At 41.2% G+C, this 20,642-nt stretch overlaps 1 protein-coding gene across 2 annotated transcripts in view; it reads right to left on the bottom strand.

The window, feature by feature from the left end:
* The window catches only part of cdca2 (cell division cycle associated 2), a 44,624-nt gene that overhangs the window by 7,399 nt on the left and 16,583 nt on the right, over positions 1-20,642 (bottom strand). Inside the window, exons 4-12 of one of the 2 annotated variants that reach the window (XM_060907503.1) lie at positions 17,617-17,764; positions 17,166-17,332; positions 13,934-14,042; positions 13,345-13,652; positions 11,620-11,674; positions 11,015-11,158; positions 7,385-7,485; positions 5,917-5,994; positions 2,884-3,055 (exon numbers count right to left, since the gene is read on the bottom strand). In XM_060907503.1, the coding sequence (XP_060763486.1) occupies positions 2,884-3,055; positions 5,917-5,994; positions 7,385-7,485; positions 11,015-11,158; positions 11,620-11,674; positions 13,345-13,652; positions 13,934-14,042; positions 17,166-17,332; positions 17,617-17,764 (1,282 nt within the window). The remainder of the gene's footprint in view (positions 1-2,883; positions 3,056-5,916; positions 5,995-7,384; positions 7,486-11,014; positions 11,159-11,619; positions 11,675-13,344; positions 13,653-13,933; positions 14,043-17,165; positions 17,333-17,616; positions 17,765-20,642) is intronic. The other variant, XM_060907504.1, reaches the window with a different exon arrangement.

The following is a 20,642-nucleotide window of genomic DNA, read 5'->3' as shown; positions in this document are numbered from 1 at the left end:
CGCTGTCGCCTCACAGCAAGAAGGTCCTGGGTTCGAGCCCCGTGGCCGGCGAGGGCCTTTCTGTGTGGAGTTTGCATGTTCTCCCCGTGTCCGCGTGGGTTTCCTCCGGGTGCTCCGGTTTCCCCCACAGTCCAAAGACATGCAGGTTAGGTTAACTGGTGACTCTAAATTGACCGTAGGTGTGAATGTGAGTGTGAATGGTTGTCTGTGTCTATGTGTCAGCCCTGTGATGACCTGGCGACTTGTCCAGGGTGAACCCCGCCTTTCGCCCGTAGTCAGCTGGGATAGGCGCCAGCTCGCCTGCGACCCTGTAGAACAGGATAAAGCGGCTAGAGATGATGAGATGAGAAACTATCAGCAGGTGTCAAGGGGGCTGCCTGAAGCTGTTGAGATTTTAACATTTAAAGATGCTATAGAACACATTTTTTTTACATAGATTTAACATAGAAAAGCAACAGAATTTAACCATAATGTGTATCTATTTGATGCCATATTTTGTAATCAATGACATAAGTGGCAAAAAAAAAAATTATAAAAATTAGACGAAAATGTAGCTTTGAAGAATATACTTGGCTAAATATTCCACTGATTTTGTTATAACAATAGTATCCATAGTTCATCTCATTTGTTTATTTTTTTTGTTTCAAGTTAATGTCAAAACTAGTCTAATATAAGCCACATTCATTTTTCAAAAATCATGAATATGAGCAGAAATCAATGATTCAGTAATATTAGATATATACATATGCACAGCAAATACTGGAGATATTTGATTTAAACCTCTCTCTTTTTGAAAGGTTTCACTGCAAAGGAATTTAATGCTCTTTTCTGGGGTGCATTCTGTCTTTCCTCCAGTTTTCTCTGCTTTTGTTTCTCTGATCTTTCCTTCTGCTTTTCTGATGTTCCTGCAGTGCTCTGCATTAAGTTCAACGCATTAGAAACAAAAGCACGAACGGAGTTAAAACATGTTTTCTAGCAAATGGGCGCAGCCATATTGTTTTCTTGTTCTATCGCGTACAGTCTCGCGGTCAGTGTTGCCAGATACTCCTGACGTTTTCCAGCCCAAAATATGTTCAAAACCCGCCAAAATGCACTTGAAACCCCCCAACTGGGCGGAGAACCGCGCAATCTGGCAACACTGCTCGCGGTATTTACATCAATTTAACTTCCGAGTGTTCCCGAATGTCAACGAGAACAAACGAAGCCGACGAAAACATCGCTAAACAATTAAACCAAATCAGAACGTATTCTGCTGGTCATTTTACTTAAACATATTTTTAATAGATATACAAGAGATTTAAAAAAAAAAAAAAAAAAACACTTTCGCTAGAAAATAGCGGAATTCCGCTAAATAGCGGACATCTGGGATCCCTGTTTAAACCACAGTGCTGTCGAACTGTGCGTTCTGATTGGTCAGAAGGCGGTGTTTAATTTTCTGACAGTAGCGCAGCTGCACATCACAGCCTTATACCAATGCACTTGTTTGAATATGTTACTGTTTCTATAGTAACAGCTCGCGTGCAAGTGCTGACGCTAGTGTTTTTTTTTGTATTATTAACTTCCAAAAGGGGGAAAAAAAAAAGAAAAGAGAGAGAGAGAGAGAGATTTCTACCGGTTATAATGTACCTGAGAACAAGAACTAACTTGCTTTGGAAATGTTTCGTGTAACCATAAATGGATAAAAAGTATGACGTGTCATTCTTTAATAAATGAGGTAAAAGAGGAATAAAAACACCCGTCGATGATTATTTTCTAGGGCTGTAACGATATACCCAACTCACGATTCGATTCATATCGCGATTTTTGACCCACGATTCGATACGCCCACGATTTTTTTTAAATGTTTTTTTAAAGTAGTAAATTTGACTTATTAACATTTACTTACTTACATTAACTATTTAATAACAAATAATTCAGACCACTGCAGAGAATGAGTAATATGTATGCAAAAATGAACAAATGTATATCCAAAGATTGTTTTATTTCTCAAAATAATACTGTTGAGCCGGAAGCTCTGTTTTTTTCGGTTCTGAAAAAGTCATTTTTCCAAATCGTGTAAATCCGTTAAGAATTTTTTTGGGGGGGAGGGGTGGCTCTCTCACTGTCTCACTCTCATAGGGCCGATGATTTTCTGTGATCGCGGAAAACATGGAAATTATGGAATTTTGATGGTGAAACATTGCTCGCGTGTCAAAATGTAACTGCCGCAGAAGGCTTCCGCCCAAGCAGACATGCCTTCAGTGTTGCCAGATATTGCTAACGTTTTCCACCCCAAAATGTGTTCAAAACCAGCCAAAAAGCACCTAAACCTGCCCAATCTGGCAACACTGCATGCCTTTCCGGTCAAGTGATTGTGATTGGCTTGTGGCACACCTAGCCAGCCAATGAGCTGCTCGTTTACAGATTCGCTCCCCGCGTCGCAACCAGAATGGCGACCGCGTAAAAGAAACGAATGCTCTGCCAGTGGCGAGTGTGGACGTTGCGTGACTCGCAGAAGATTGTCGCAGGTCGGCGAAAAAACGACTTACTAATAGATATAAAAAAATAAAAGTAATTTAAGTAAGTTTAAAATGTAATTTAAATAAAAAGTAAAGTATTCATAAATTGAAGTTTGGAAGCGCCTCTGTTTTTGGGCTGAGGAGAAGTTTGAAAGGGTGTACCGCGATTCTGCCTTGTATCGCGATACGGATCGTGGCTCTGCGTATTACGATTTCGATACGCATATCGTTACAGCCCTATTATTTTCCTACAATAAAACGATCATCTATTTACATCTACAGCATGTCAACGGCAAGACTTTCATTTCAACTAAGTTCTTGAATTATTTTTGCATCACTCGTGAAAACCACACCGATCGCTCACTCATGTTTCGGCGGGCGTTACCTGTGACAGGTGTGATCTCGCTTGTTAGTGGTTGTACTGGCGTGCTGCTCAGGCTGGAGAGGGCCGACTCGATGATGGGGCTGAGCAGAGGGTTTTTGGAGGCGTAGCCTCTCTCGCCGTAGAGCGAGCGGTCCACGTCCTTGGTCCCGAATCGTTTCTTCGCTGATGAGGTCTTTAAACAGAACAGATCAGGCATAAACGACTAGCAGCTCAAACTCCTGAACACTACATCACTCGTTCTTCCATCAGGACACCGAGATCTTTTCCCCGAGCTGCAGCTCTCATCACAAGTACAGGAAGATAAACAGGTTCCAGACCTCGCGCTAGCATCGTTTAACGTTTGGTTCATTCCACAACTCGGCATCTGTTTCACTTATTCTACCGAACAGACTGAAAAGAATTTGATCGAAATTCAGATTTTGAGGATTGTACGAAAACAGTATGAAGAACAAACGGCGAAAGGAACTACAGCTGGACTCTCTGATGGGAACCTCCTGCTCAAATACAACAAAGACTGAATAATAAACAGCAGGAGTTTGCCTTCATGATGGTTTTTCTATTTCTCTTATGTTAACTTTAATGATTTTACAGCACAGAAAAACAAATTACAACTTTACAAGAAATAATAAAAGAAAAAGAGAGAAAAAATAATAAATAATACAAATATCAGGTGCTGATGGGAGCCTGGAAACAGGAACAAGCATCCCTTAGATTAAGGCTACCAAAAAAGTAATAGATAAATTAAAATATATATATTTTATTAAAAAAGTAAGGAAAAGTAATAAATTAAATAAAAATAAATGAATAAAGTTGTCAATATAAAAATATGCAAAATATAAAATAAACATGGTCTATTACAGCCACACCCAAAGAACCCAAGCGAGGCTGCAAGGATCGAAAATACATATGAAACTACCCTACAGCCACGCCCGAATGCCCCGTGCTTGGCCAGAGAACCAATGCATGTAAAGTCACAAATAAATATAATAAAACAGAAAATTTAAATAAAAAAGTATTAAAAAAAAAAAAAAAACCCTGAAAGGTTGATTACATAAAAAGATAAATTCAGTTCAGTCCGATGGATCAGTGTGATCTTCGCTTGCTTTTGAAGATCAAAACTGATCCACTTTTCCTTATGAATAAAGGAAGATTATTCCAGAGCCGAGCAATTCTTGGGGGTGTTTAAAGTGCTGATGACACGAACATGATTCTATGCAATTTCTTAAATAAACTATACAACATGGCAAACATGTTAGATTTCTGTTATAATTACGTGAAAAGAAGCTGTTATTACGCGAATATCCAACTTTTAATTGCACAGCGCAAGAAAACTGGGCCCGTGGCTCGCGGCCATGTTGTGACGTCAGCGGGAGAACACGCTGCGGTTCACTGGCTGTTCTACTCTGGTTCTACTCAATGGAAATGGCGCATGAAAACGCCGGTGAACCCTCTAGTGCTAGCTCTTCCTCTTCTGGGAGTCTAGAATTGTGTTGATCTATTCCGAATAGAATCTATGATAGCCTACCCTCTTTACCCTTTGCCTCTCGTTGCTAGGTGGCAGTTACATGAAAGCCGCAAGCTTTCACAAGCAAATACATGACTGATATCACGCCGACTTTATGATTACATTTATGATTATCATGTAGAATCTATAGCTCTACGTACCTTTATCTTATGTCGTTTCACAACACATGTTCTGACAGGAGGACTGTCTTTGGATCCGGCATAGCTACTAGTAACCCCCTCCGGAATACTGGCAGTGTTGCCAGATTGGGAGGAATCCCGCCCAATTGAGCGGTTTCAAGTGCATTTTGGTGGGTTTTGAACATATTTTGGGCTGGAAAACTTCAGCAGTATCTGGCAACCGATACTGCTGACATTTTCCAGCCCAAAATATGTTCAAAACCCACCAAAATGCACTTGAAACCGCTCAACTGGGCGGGAAACCTCCCAATCTGGCAACACTGTGTAGGCACTGCTGATGGTAGTAACACACGTTTGTGCTGAACTGAACAACCAAGAGATTCTTTTAAGCTGGGAAGGGTGTCAAAACAATCCAAATCGAAGTGTTCAGAGCACAGGACGGATGTTGGTGAGGGCTCCCACTTGTCACGAGTGCGCCTGACTTGCTTCACCCACTTCGCATGCAGCTCGGGATCTCTGGGAAACTACTAATAATGACAAACTGAACACCTGTCGCATCAACAACAAACTGGTAAGTTAGGAGGAAGGTTCTTTCGCTGACATCATATAGCTCCTCCTCCTCTTTCGTCTCCTGGGTGCTGCAGCCCTGTCAAATTTGCCCAAATAGCCGCGTTTTTTATCATAACTTGTAAAATAGGCGCCTTCGTGAATTAATATATGGATCATCGGGAATTACTTTTTATGTTATAAAACATCGCCAAAGATGTCAAAAACGTGTCATCAGCATTTTAAGGGTGTTAGTTCTGGCACACATCATCTTAAAGGTTAATTCAGCGTTTCGTAAAATAGTAAGGCTCATATTCAGAGTCGTAAAAACAAGTTGCAAATAATTAGAGATGTCCAGGTCATAACAACCATGTAAACGCTTAAATAAAAAAAGTCCAGACAGATTCTTCTTGAAGAAAGTGAAAACAGATTGCTCGTCTCTATCGACCGGCAGAGTTTACACGAACTGAACTCAGAAGATTTTATGCTCAAGTCTCGTGTTATTTCTGGGTTTCAAATGTGTTACGGGCGCACAAACTTTTGCACTCAACTCGAAATTTATGTAGATCGGGATCGAGGGTGCAAATGCTGTCAAAAAGTAAAAATGTCTTTTCGCCAGGGCTTATAAAAACATCATCAGAGCATTTGTATAGATTAAAAATTTATTTTCCAGAAAGTTATAAACACACCGTAGAGCCATGTGACACAGGAACCCTACAGTGCTGTTTAAGACGCACGATGGCGCTTGTTTGTTTCCTCCACACTCTAGAGCTCATTAAACACCGGGCAAACGAACAGGAAGTGATGAGAGGATGTATAAAAGCATGCAGGAAGTCCCAGTACCTTCATTTTGCCCTTGGCGGACTCGGCAGCAGAGCGGGAGCTCCTTCTGGTCTCCGTCGGCTTGCTCTCTGCTGGTTGCTGAAACACACACACACACACACACACACACACACACACACAGAGTTAGGTTACATGGATGAGCAACGTTTTATAGCCTGGTTAAATCTTTGTAATCGTTTAATTACAGACTGAATTAATCCAATAACCCAGAGGTGACAGCGATGAGAAAAGCTTAGAGATGACACGAGGCCCGCCCTCTTCTGCTGAGAGCGTGATTATAAAATCATTAAGAGTGAAAAAAGAAATTAACAGCACTGAGTGAGCTAAAATGGTTTAGGGTGAGCAATATGACAAAAACGTGTCATGATGAGATTTATCACTATAAATAGGTTTGCTCACAAACTAATAGCAATAGAGTCACGTTACATTAAAGAAAACAAAACACAGATTAATGCAACATACTCGGATCAACACGTTACCTTTTTATTGTTACTTATATCATTAAGACTGGTTTATAAATTAGCTGCTTGTATGTTGCCATTTCAAACGCACAGCTGATGTCAATTTATTCGCATTAACACGTCATTAATATCGCCACCTAGTGGACAAAATCTAACCTGCAGTAAAAAGTATTACATAGTAGTAGAAAAAGCAGCCTTTTATTTATCACGTGTTCACTCGAGCACAGCGAGCAGCAGTGAACACACACACACACACACACACACACACTACAGCATCCAGGGAGCAGTTGGGGGTTCGGTGCCTTGCTCAAGGGCACTTGAGCCATAATACAGAAGGAGAGAAAGTGCTGTTCCATTCATTCACTCAACTCCCTTCACATTTTTCCTGCCGGTCCTGGGAATTGAACCAGCGACCCTTTGGGCCCAAAGCTGCTTCTCCAACCTTCAGGCCATGGCTGCGCCCAGTTAAACCATCTCATCTCATCTCATTATCTGTAGCCTCTTTATCCTGTTCTACAGGGTCGCAGGCAAGCTGGATCCTATCCCAGCTGACTATGGGCGAAAGGCGGGGTACACCCTGGACAAGTCGCCAGGTCATCACAGGGCTGACACATAGACACAGACAACCATTCACACTCACATTCACACCTACGCTCAATTTAGAGTCACCAGTTAACCTAACCTGCATGTCTTTGGACTGTGGGGGAAACCGGAGCACCCGGAGGAAACCCACGCGGACACGGGGAGAACATGCAAACTCCGCACAGAAAGGCCCTCGCCGGCCCCGGGGCTCGAACCCAGGACCTTCTTGCTGTGAGGCGACAGTGCTAACCACTACACCACCGTGCCGCCCAGTTAAACCATAATCAATTAAACGAAATTATTTTAAAGGGAGATTTTGAGACGGAGTATAGAGGTTCTCGTATGTAAACACCAATAAATATTTAATGACCCACTTCACACTCACCCCGAGGCTGTACTGTACACCAGCAGTGTGAGAATCGTACCTTCCTCTTTCTCCCACGAGGCCGAGGAGCTTCAGCGCAGGGCTCAGCAGGCTTCAGCGGCTCAGGCTGCTCTTCCTGTTCAGTCTGGAGCTCTGGTTCTGCTGAAAGTAAGCAACATTCCACTGAATAACCTGTTTCACACTGTCATTTACCAGATAATCAGAATTACTAGTAGATCATCAACCAGCGTGATTGCTCACAAGAGCGCTCACGTAAATAGAAATCTCGAGGCAGTGAGGATAAGGATATTTTTCTGTCCATTAGGACGTTTCATTTACATTTCACCATCCGAGTGTATTTGTAGCTATCTTTCAAGTTTGAGGTCATCCCCATGCTATCCTGTGCTCCTGTTGGTGACGTTCAGACAAGCGCTGTAGCGGCTCTCACACGCTCATTGGTAAAAAAAAAAAAAAAAAATTATATATTTCCAACACTGACAAAAATGGCCCTAAATTCCGACTCATGACCAAAGATTTCTTTTATGATGTTCAATTCTTTGTCCTCCAGCAGAACCTCCATGCAGCAGAACCCCAGCTTTAGTTTCTCCTTCTCAAACCCAGCAGAGGTGAAGAATGTGATGAATATGCATCATGTGCGTTGATATAAACCCATCCTTCCCAATTCTGGCTGCGTCTCGTCCGATTGTAAGCAGGGCTGCCTGAAAGATGCTAAAATGTGCAAACATCTAATTTCATCCGGGAGCGAGAACAGAGGTGACGAGTCGTTTCTGCTTCCCGTGCATCCTCCAAATGATCATCAACCCAGCGAAAAAAAAAAAAAATCCTCAAGTGATGAAAATCGATTCTTAGACTAACGAGTTTGGAAAATAATGCTGTGAGTGAATGTGAATGTGGTTCTTAAAGCAGAGAACATAAACAAAACAACAAAAAAAGCAATTTACTCCATCAATCCTAGATGATAACACACACACACACACACACACACACACACACGTGAGAGAGAGAGCACCTTAATACCTTTATTTACAGTAGGCCTGTATGAAATGATAGATCTAAAAAAAAAAAAAATTAATCTGCGTGCGTTTGAAACGATTAAGAGATTTGAACTTGACGGCGTAATCCAGTAACTCATCACAAACGATACGATTCAAAGCCGATCATTTGAGCTTCACATTAGTCGTGTAAATTTACACACTCAGGAGCAGGATCCTGGAAGTTTTTCTGAATTTACAGGATTTCCATAAATACTAAATGCTTGTGTAATCAATCACTCAGATATACAATTTACAGGAAACAGTTATTCCACGAAATCGAGTCGTACATGAGCTGACGGCCAATGAGGCACGTAGCACTGAGTTGTCTATAATCCGTGTACGATGAGATTGAGTGGAATAACGGTTTTATTCTCTCCACATTCACTGGATTTTGAGAAACGGAGCATTTTTATATTTTGCAAATTCGGTAAATAAACACTTCATACAAAACATCCGACAAAATAATTTCCGCTAAGAATGCAAACAAACCGGCGAAATGACAGGAGCAATTTGTGAAAAATGCGATAATTCTTCAATTTTTAAAAAAAAAAAAAAAAAAAAAAAAGATGTGTTTTTACCAGGGCTTTGAACCAGAATTTTTTTCCTATCGGTTCGTTCCGAACAGAAACGGAATTTTAACGTTTCCGGTTTTGGGTTCCACCATTAAATAGACGCTCCCGAACCGGTTAGAACAAAAAAAATTTCGTTCCCGGAACGGTTAATTACGTTCCCTGTCAGCTGTTTAACAAATGGCTATAAAGTTATGTCTCTGTCTCATCCAGCTTAAGCCAAATGTAGGCTAATTCTATTACAACCTTCATTAAATAAGACAAGAAATAATTCAAAACAATTATTATTTCAAATGTTGGCGATTTGGATTCTCAGTATGTCTTCCCATCTACACAAACAGAAAAAGTGCCAAAAATGAAAGATAATTCGTTTAGTGTGTTACCAAAGGCTAGTCAGGCCCTATAGAGGGCTACCGCATGACGTCACCGCGCCGCGAGATTTTGTTAGGCGCCATATTGGAAGACCAAGTACACATCTATGCAAGTACATACATTCATAAAACAAACTACACCTGAAATGTAGCCAGGGCCGGTTCTGCCCTAATCTGGACCCGGGTGCAACATCGCGCAACCCCCCCCCAAAAAACAAAAAAACAAAACACCAGTCTAAATCAGGACAACCATCACATAACTATAACTATAAACATTTTATATCAACTATTTTAACTAAATGGGCTATAATAAATAAGCCTGCAGGCAGCCACGGCGGGCTGCCTCAGAAAACTAACCATTTGTCCTACCTTAAAACTCGTTTTGCATTTTCTGCCTCCTTTTTTGTATTTTCGACCCTCCGTTTATTTTCTTTCCTTTTCTGAAAACCCGATTTGTGTCCAGACATTTTGTTCTGCTACCAACGAACTAACTCGTCAGGTCTCGTCTCTCGAGCCCGCGATGATTCCCGTGGGAAGGGCAACAATTGATACATTTTTACAAACTCAGACACTCAGTAATGCACTTACTCACTTTATCACGTGGAGACGTGATAGTAGTCCACCTTCCCGCGCTCTCCATTCAGTCAGCGAACGTCACACAGGAAGTGAACCCCAGCGGGTCATAGAAACTTGCGCAGGAGAAGAATGGCTTTTTTATTTGTAGGCTACGGAAACTTTGAGGAACGAAATAAAAACCGGTATTAACCGGTTACCATTATTTTTAATAAGCGTTTCTGTTCCGGAACATAAAAAATAATAAAGTTTCTGGTTTCGTTTCTGTTCCATGTGAAATAGAAAAAGTTCCCGGTTTTCGTTTTCGTTCTCGTTCCTTGAACCGGTTCAAAGCCCTGGTTTTTACCATCAAATACTTTCATTCCATATTTTGTTGTTTTTTTTTTTAATCTTTTGGGGTTTTGTTTTTGAGTAGTTTTTATTTCGTCCTCTGTTGGTTCAGCAACACGCGCCGCCATTTTGTTTTTCTTTACTCACGGTATATGAGCTGATATCCTAGTAGTTGAGCAGCCGATCAGTGTGCGATTGCTCATATCCAATGAATGTGGAGAGAATAATATGCATTAGTCATGTAATGATTCAGTCAATTCACAATTCAATTCCCTGATAATATTTTTTGGGAAAAAAAAAACAAACATTTATTTTACTATTCTTTATCAACTTAAATATTCCTTTTGCTAAATTAAAAAAAAAGTGCCTATAATTAGGAGTCTGTAAAAACAGAGAGCGCTCCGATTTCTTATTAAATCTATTTGTACACAATCACGCAACAGCTCTTTCACATTGTAGATCTGTTCTTGCGTCATTAGAACTGTGTTACTGCCACCTACAGTGAAGTCACGTGTATTCGCTCTACTGCTGTCTAAACAACGCGATTTACAGCTCTGAAAACCTCAGACATTACGCAACCTGATGATAAATCACGATTCACTTTTTATTTCAATTTGATTCAACAGAAATTCTATCGTGATTTATCATCGCCCGATATATCGTTACTTGCCTAATACATATAAATCTGTCCGTATCCAGCTGTGGTTACGCCACTTTCCTTTCCGTTGCATATTAAGCTGTTTAAAGTGTGTATAAATCACATGACTTCCTGGTGAAACGCTGTACACGTCACCTGCTGGAGGACGTGTTGGATGATCAGGAGGAGCAGTAAAGCAAAGCTGGGTTTCTTCATCTTCTTGGAGAGTAGCGTCCATGATTTCAGCATCTTCAGGGAGGGGCTCGGGATGCGCCGTGAGCTCGGCGGGTTCAGAGGAATCTGTCGAGGCACAGCGACTGTTTATGAGGAACTGAGGCAATGATGAACAGGTAGATAGAAGTAGTACGGGGGGGGGGGGGGGGGGGTTAAAAAGAATAACACGACTTCATGATAAAGACTTTTCTTGAATGATACAGGTGATGCATCAGGAAATGTAGGGCATGGGAACCAACTGCCAGGAAAAACAAAACAAAACAGTAATATTGAAAAAAATTAAAGATTTTTTAAAAATACAAACTAATACTTCACAAATTCTAAAAAAATAAAAATTAAAATAAATTAAAATATTTTATAATAGCTTCCAATCATTGCTATTTAAAAATAAATATTTTTTAAAAAACTATACACATCATATCTCACGATACCTCAGAAGAGTGACAATTTATCGATGTATTGATATCGATGTTCGATCTTCACATTGCCCAGCCCTGCCGAGGCTTACAAAGTTGTTAAAAAATTACCTTTCCTGTCGGCCGGTGGATTATCGTACTCCTCATCCATGATCGGGAGGGAGATCTAAGAGCAGATAGAACGGCAGATCGAACATTTACACCGATATTAAATAAAAACTGGACATTCGATAGATACATCAAAACATGACACATCCTCCATCATCATTTTCTTTTCTTTTTTTTAAAGCAGTGTGAGGAACTGTAACCTGTGAGTGGATTTTTTTTTTTTTTTGTTCTTGTGGTATTTTTATATTTTTCCCCACCTCTTTTAGGGAACTCATTATAACTTCATTTATATCATAGAATCCATTCATGGCACATTTTGCCTGCTGCCCTTCATCACACCGTCCCTTCCCCAACGTTTGGGTCGGATTTGAACTTAGTCTGCTGTAGCCGAGTCTAATTAATCACTTATCTGAGCTGATTTATCCATAAGGATTTGTTCAAATTATATTGAGGAACGTTACTACAAGGAAACACAAAGGGAGCAGATAAAAAGGATAAAGACTCAGCAAGAGAGGGGAAAGGAGAATATGAAATTAAAAAAAGAAGCTCACAGGAAGAAGACGGCATGAGGAAAAAAAAAATCATATCCTAAACAGAGTCAGACGCACAGTGTCGGAGTCTGATTATTAAAGAGGGTGTGCCGTAAACTTTTCAATTATTTTATATGATTCCCCGAGACGCTTTTGTAAAGAACACCTTGGTTCTTGTATCTCATGGTGTTTTAGCATGATCAATATAAAACCCTGGAGGATAAAACGGGCTGATTCTGCAGCTGTGAGCTTACATAAATATGTAAATAGCTTAGCTAAGTCTGATTGGCTAACTCTGATCTATAAACAAGAACTCCGTCAGCCACACCCTCTCCATCAGCACGTGTGTGACTGTAGCTAAACTTGGAGAAGCAGCGAAGCAATGGTTAAGATGTTAAAAGAAGTGCGATTTTGTGTATCTGATGCCGTGAGCAGCCATTTTGTTTTGACATCACTCCGTAAAATCAGAAGGAACTCGTCGTGGAGAAGACGGCTCAGAAAATCTGCGTTTTCTTCCGGGACCCTTTTATTATATCATGACCCGAATGCCCACGCACAGATTCCAACAGTGAAAGGAAAATCAGACGCACACATTTACACGGCTATCATTCTTCTATCTAATAATAATAATAATAATAATCATCTGCAATTAATAAACTGATATTGATCATTTATTAATAAATAAAATAATTGATAACCAATTAATGTACTAATAAAAACAAATTATAAATTAATAAAATATTTTTTTTCAATAAGTAGTTTTATAAAGATTACTAATTATAAATTTATTGATAAATAAATGTATTAATAATAAATTAATTAAACACTATATTAATAAAGATTATTAAGTTATTAATAATATTATTTATCACTATTATTATTATTATTATTATTAAACAGATTAGTAAAAAACATCTGTGGGCAATTTTCTTATTGTAGTTTTTACATCTCTGGCTCAATTTTTTTTTTTTTTGTTAAACAAACATGTACAGTTAACAAAATAGCAACCAGACGAAAAATAAATGATAGATAGATTAGATAGATAGGAAACTGCTGCATTTATAAATAAAATTTAAAAAACCCAGCAGCAATGCAATTACCCCCCCCCCCCAAAAAAAAAAAAACTCAGTTGGACGGTGATTTCAAATAAATTTTGGATTTAAATATTAATAAACAAACAAACAAACAAACATCACACCTTTAGATTGTCCAGAAACACGTCGTCGCCATCCCCTCCTCCATCGCTGTACGTGTGCGTCATGCGGACCGGAGACGCTCCGCACCCTCCAGGGCTGCTGAAATCGGGTTGAGGCAGCGGCAGCTCGAATCCCTGCGGCGTTTTCAGGAGGGAGTGTTTGCGTCCTGCGGATGATGGTGGCTGTATGGGCGTGGCACCTTTCTGAAGTGGGGTACTTGGTGGGAGAGTTTTATCGAAGAACTCGGGGGACAGCGGCGCACCAAAACGAACGCGCTTCTTTTTGGACACGGACGTGACCTCGCCGTCACCTGAGAGCACAGAAACACCGCTATGGAACTGTTCTGGGAGGGTCACAGTGTCTGACCGCATTTTCTGCAAAGTGTACGCTGCGTCTGCTTCACGTAGGATTACACGCAGACTGTGCGCTCGTACACAAGTACCACACACCCTGAGTGATTTCTAAACGAGCTCACGGTACTCAGTTATCCAACGACGCGATTCAGCACACACTGGGTAATCGTATGTTACGTGTGGCTTAGTAAAGGGAAAAAAATAAAGTGCGTCATTTCTTTGTTCATGTCTGATGTACCTGTTTTGATCAGCTCGGGTTTCGACAGCATGGGAAGACACATGAGCTGAGACTGTGAACTCGAACCCGAATCCAAACCCCGCGCCATCTTCGGGCCCTTGAACTCCACCTAGATAGGAGAGGGAACGTAATTAAATAAATTACTTTATTTAAATAAATAAAAACAAACCCAACCAACCACAATGCTAGATATTCCTGAATTTCTCGACTCTGTTTTAGCTTTGCTCTACTTTGCGCGTGCCAGCTCAGCCCATCTGCTCCGTATGCTCGACTCCACAGAGGCCAGCGCGAGGTAAAGGAACATAAATCATCGTCATGTGATGGAACGTGGACTGAGAACAAACAGCCACACAATCTGTGTACCGTGTCGTTCTTTAACGGAGGTAGAACTTTTATAGGTCAGTTTGTTTATTTCCACCAACTCACTAACCAGGTTACATTTGGAAAAGTACCGGCATTTATTGGAGACAAATCGGCTTTTAAAAAAAAGATTAAAAAAAAAAAAAATATATATATATATATATGTTGAAACTTAACACAGTGAAGCATGTTGCTTTGTAACTACAGCACACACTCTTAAATTCACCAACGGGAATTTATACACACACAGGGCTGGGCGATATGACCGGAAAACTATTACGATATTTATTATACATGATACTATGACAATTAACCGTGAGTTGGCCTAGTAGTAGCGTGTTCGCCTCTCGATCGGGAGATTGCAAGTTCTACTCATGGTCGGGTCGTACCAAAGACCATCATAAAAATGGCACCTACTGCCGTCTGGCAAGGTACGCTGCAATAAGCCTAGGTCACAACCGGATGTACGATTTTTTGGCCGTGCGATCTTTGGCGTTTCCCAAATCGCTGCGTTTTTTTTTTGTTCATGGAGAAAGACGCGCGTTGGCCGCAAGTTTGTCTTGCAACCTGAAAAAAAAAAAACGTAAGCGCCCGTAGAGTTTGTTTGACATGACAAAGAACCTCTGCGGCCGGTCTACGGCTCGAAAATCAGCACGTCACACGCGTACCCTCCGTGCATTTCTTGTACGCAGACCGGCCGTAGGAGCACGTACGGCCGGTTGTGACCGAGGCTACCAGAGGACCCGCCCCCCACTGTAACCCTAGCTATGTAATAGGCGAGCGGCCGAGGGCTACGGAAACGGAGATTGTCGCCGCCATATGCGCCACATGGCGTGGGAAGGGACTTGGACTTTGATACTATGACAATCCTGTTCAGCGCTAAAAGAACGTACCAGCACATGCAGACTGTTTTCACAGGCTCCAGGGGGCGCTCACACACTCTGGACCGCTACTCGTATTTGCGTTGCTGTTGTTCCGGCCTCGTTTTCGATACGTTTTTCTGCTCTTTACTCCAGCTTTTGGTTAATAAAGCCCTGTCTTTTCCCCACTCGTGACACGGCGTCTGCTCCTCCATCTCCTCTTACTCCTGACAGTAAGCTATAACCGCATGACCTGTCGTGTTTTATTACTTACTTACTGTTGTCCTCCGCTACGTCTTTTATTAATACACTGATGCGTTTCATCAGCCCTCCATTACTGTCAGTTCCACTAGAACGTGCTTTACTTTGAATGCGAGTAGTCTAAATGATGTCCTGTTGTGATCGTCACTACTGTGTATAAAAATTTTTTTTTTTTAAAACCACCATTAAGCAAATTAGATGTGAAATATCCAGACTGACGCTTTGCGTGAACGCTATCCTGTTGGCTTTCATCGGTTATAATTTTTTTTTTTTAGCAAATTATACAGGAAACCCCCCCAAGCCCAACTCACAGGGTGAAATGTTCTCCTTGATGCGTTTCTTTTATAATTTATCACTAATTAGACAACTAGGAGATGATTAGAAATTAAAAATACATGTTTGTGGCAGACGGGTCTCTGTATGCGACAGAGAACTCAAGCTCAGCACCTCGGTGTGGAAAGAAACCGCTTCAAAAGCTGCTTTATTCCTGCATGGGAATGAAGTTTCTGGAGCTCATAAGAAAAGAGCTGCAAAGATCCACGCTAAGCCAATACTTCGTTTGTGACGGTTAAAAGACAGATTTCCTAAAATCTGATCTCAGGTCACAGCTGGAGTGTCTCCGAATAGAGGCGTGTCCGGGAATTTACTAATTCAGTCAGCTTGCGTCATCTGGAACGGCTGCATTTTAGAAATCAAACCGATCAGAATCCTGGATTCCGATTGGCCAGAATCCATTCGTTCTGCATGAATTTATGGTTTCCATGGTAACAGCTCATTCACTGGGATGGCGTGTTGATACGGTGAGGTTTAGGGAACATTAATGGAAGGAGTCTCCAGTGTCAGCGCTTTGGAACAGTCACAGGTGAAGCTGGAACGCTACTTCAGGACAGGGGGCGGGGCTGTGTGATGTCACAAATATATCATCACTATCATGTTGTGGTTATAGTTATAATTCACTTTTCCTTACATATCGTGATATCTTTTATAAACAAGATATTTTTCTTTTCTAAGGAAAAAAAGTCAGTACAAACTGACTGGATGCAGCTAAGGTTTATTTTTAAAAAATTACTTACGATTTTTCTCCTTTTACGCATTTTCTTTTTGTGTTAAATATTCTTAGAAATAAATTGTTTTATTAAATAAAAAATGACATCTGAATGACTTCAATTCTTTGAAAGACTTCATATATAAAAAAAACGACACTTTTTTTAATACATTCATTTGTATTCAGATTTTCTTTACATTTTTAAAAAGTTAGATATTTATTTATGAGTTTTTACTTGTATGCAATTTCAGATTTAAATATTAATGTTGAGTTTTATATTTAATCTAACACTAAAATGTTAAAATGTAAAAAATTAGATTTTCTTCCCTCTCTTTCACTGTTACACATTTATTTTTATGAGGAAAAAATTTATATTTTAAATATAAAAATGTAATTACAGAACCATTTTTGTATTGTGTATCACAGACGAATCATGATTATGATATTACTCGTATCAAGAGTTTTCCACAATATTAAATTAGTTCAACATTAAATTCAACTAAATAGTTAAATGTAACTACAAACAGATTAAGAAAAAAGTATGACATCATTCTTTAACAGTTAAATAACTTTACTGAGTAAACTGACCCTGTATCAGTGATGACAGAGCGGTGTGATGACGTTTTCCTGTAACAGTTTGTCCGGAAGCGTTCTATTCCGTGTTAAAGTATAAATTGATGTGCATGTTGGTGCTCGGTGCTCTCACCTGCTGCTCGTGTTTGGGAGTGAGAGAGAGCTTGGAGAGCGGCTCCTCCTCGATCTGCTCCGCCCGTAAACCCTGGGGAGGAGTCCCTCTGCGGCGGCGGCTTTTCGATAGAGGAGGGGTTCCTGGGCCGAGCCGGTTCTCCCTCTCCTCTGAACCGCCATCGCCGCCTGCAAACAGAAAGAAAAACCCGGAGATATTGAGGTGAAAAGGTCGAGGCACACGAAGTGCGTTAGCGGTGGTGTAGCTGTTGAAAAAGGAGATTACATACATTTTAGGAATTTGTCAAAACTTTCTCAGACATTCGAGCTCAGCTGTGTCTTTTATATCATACAGAACACTGTATTATTAGCCATATATATATATATATATATATATATATATATATATATATATATATATATATATATAAAATTAAAACTCATCAGGAGCCGATTTATACAGATAAACTGACCAGACTGGGCGTGTCTCACTCCCTCCTCCTCCATCAGAGAGGCGGAGTGTTCCGTGTTCTCCTCGTCCGTCCCCATCAGACGCTGGAAAGCGGCCATCTTCTGCTTTATGGAGTCACAGCCCGAAAACAGCGGACTCTCCAGCAAGTGCTTTACAAGGACAAGGATATCAGAACTCCACACACACACTCACACACACTCCAACACTACACAACACTGCTGCACTAATACACCACAGTCTTCATTCCTTTCCTACCATTTTAGAATAATAACGAGGACATTAACATGTAAATAAAAACACTTCGGAACCTGCTGCCATTAAAATAATCATTTTTCATTAACGGCACCTCCTGAAGTGTTTTATTCCTCTGATACCACAGCAATCGGCTCACGATTAGAATTTTCTTCTCATTAAAGAAATCACCATGACCTTTTGGTTTTGTTTTAAAATCAGTTTATAGTTGTTTTTAAATGTTGCATAAGGCTCGCAAAGTTAAAAACAAAAAAACCTTTCACTGAAAAACTAAGGTTACAGCTTTACTCCGACTTGTACTGGAGACTCCTTACTGCAAGAAAACACCATACTGATGATTTCACACGTTTTTCAATCTGCCCTGTGAGTGAGCCGTTACTATAGAAATGATAATGTATTAGAACAGATTATAAACCTGTGGCTTACAGCTGCACCGCGGTCAGAGCTGCTGTTAGAGAAAATTAATCAACATCTATTTAACAGAGAGCTGTGATGATGATGGAGTTTATTCATTTTCACTCGCAAAGTCAAACAGTACAACAGCTACTAAATCAAAACAACACTGAGGGAGGGAGAAAAGGAAGAAAATGGAGAAGGAAGGAGAGGGAGGGAGGGAGGAAGGAAGAAAAGGGCAGAAAGAAAGAGGAGAAAAGGACAAAAGAGATAGGGAGAAAGGAAAGGAGAAGGAAGGAAGGAAGGAAGGAAGGAAGGAAGGAAAGGAAAAAGGAAGAAAAGGGGAGATGGAAAGAAAGGAGAAAGAAAAAAAGGAGGGAGGGAGAAAAGAAGGAGCAGGAGGAAGATGAGGGGGAAAAAAAGAAAAGGGAGGATGGAAGGAAAAGAAAAAAGGAAGAAAAGGAAGGAGGAAGGGGAGGGAGGACGGACAGAAGACAGGAAGGAAGGAAGGAAGGAAGGAAGGAAGGAAGGAAGGAAGGATAGGAAACAAGTACATAAAATAAACACATACACTGTAAATAAAAGGAAATGACCAAATAGTCTGATATTTCCCACACAGTGATTCTGATGTACAACCCCGATTCCAAAAAAGTTGGGACAAAGTACAAATTGTAAATAAAAACGGAATGCAATAATTTACAAATCTCAAAAACTGATATTGTATTCACAATAGAACATAGACAACATATCAAATGTCGAAAGTGAGACATTTTGAAATCTCGTCTCGTCTCGTCTTCTTCCGCTTATCCGGGGCCGGGTCGCGGAGGCAGCAGTCTAAGCATGGAAGCCCAAACTTCCCTTTCCCCAGACACCTCGGCCAGCTCCTCGGGAAGAACACCGAGGCGTTCCCAGGCCAGCCGAGAGACATAGTCCCTCCAGCGTGTCCTGGGTCTTCCCCGGGGCCTCCTCCCGGGGGGACATGCCTGGAACACCTCCCCAGGGAGGCGTCCAGGAGGCATCCGAAAAAGATGCCCGAGCCACCTCAGCTGATTCCTCTCGATGTGGAGGAGCAGCGGCTCTACTCTGAGCTCCTCCCGAGTGACTGTGCTTCTTACCCTATCTCTAAGGGAGCGCCCAGCCACCCTGCGAAGGAAACTCATTTCAGCCGCTTGTATCCGCGATCTTGTTCTTTCTGTCATTACCCCAAGCTCATGACCATAGGTGAGAGTCGGAACGTAGATCGACCGGTAAATTGAGAGCTTCGTCTTTTGGCTCAGCTCCTTCTTCACCACGACGGACCGGTAAAGCGACCGCATCACTGCGGAGGCTGCACCGATCCGCCTGTCGATCTCACGCTCCATCCTTCCCCCACTCGTGAACAAGATCCCGAGATACTTAAACTCCTCCACATTTTGAAATTTCATGCCAAATATTGGCTCATTTGAAATTTCATGACAGCAACACATCTCAAAAAGGTTGGGACAGGGGCAATAAGAGGCTGGAAAAGTTAAAGGTACAAAAAAGGAACAGCTGGAGGACCAAATTGCAACTCATTAGGTCAATTGGCAATAGGTCATTAACATGACTGGGTATAAAAAGAGCATCTTGGAGTGGCAGCGGCTCTCAGAAGTAAAGATGGGAAGAGGATCACCAATCCCCCTAATTCTGCACCGACAAATAGTGGAGCAATATCAGAAAGGAGTTCGACAGTGTAAAATTGCAAAGAGTTTGAACATATCATCATCTACAGTGCATAATATCATCAAAAGATTCAGAGAATCTGGAAGAATCTGTGCGTAAGGGTCAAGGCCGGAAAACCATACTGGGTGCTCGTGATCTTCGGGCCCTTAGACGGCACTGCATCACATACAGGCATGCTTCTGTATTGGAAATCACAAAATGGGCTCAGGAATATTTCCAGAGAACATTATCTGTGAACACAATTCACCGTGCCATCCGCCGTTGCCAGCTAAAACTCTATAGTTCAAAGAAGAAGCCGTATCTAAACGTGATCCAGAAGCGCAGACGTCTTCTCTGGGCCAAGGCTCATTTAAAATGGACTGTGGCAAAGTGGAAAACTGTTCTGTGGTCAGACGAATCAAAATGTGAAGTTCTTTATGGAAATCAGGGACGCCGTGTCATTCGGACTAAAGAGGAGAAGGACGACCCGAGTTGTTATCGGCGCTCAGTTCAGAAGCCTGCATCTCTGATGGTATGGGGTTGCATTAGTGCGTGTGGCATGGGCAGCTTACACATCTGGAAAGACACCATCAATGCTGAAAGGTATATCCAGGTTCTAGAGCAACATATGCTCCCATCCAGACGACGTCTCTTTCAGGGAAGACCTTGCATTTTCCAACATGACAATGCCAAACCACATAC

The sequence above is a fragment of the Neoarius graeffei genome, chromosome 24 (genome assembly GCF_027579695.1).
Source record: "Neoarius graeffei isolate fNeoGra1 chromosome 24, fNeoGra1.pri, whole genome shotgun sequence".
In the NCBI taxonomy this organism is placed as follows: Eukaryota; Metazoa; Chordata; class Actinopteri; order Siluriformes; family Ariidae; genus Neoarius; species Neoarius graeffei.
Note: the sequence above shows the minus strand (reverse complement) of the source record. Positions and strands in the feature narration are given on the sequence as shown.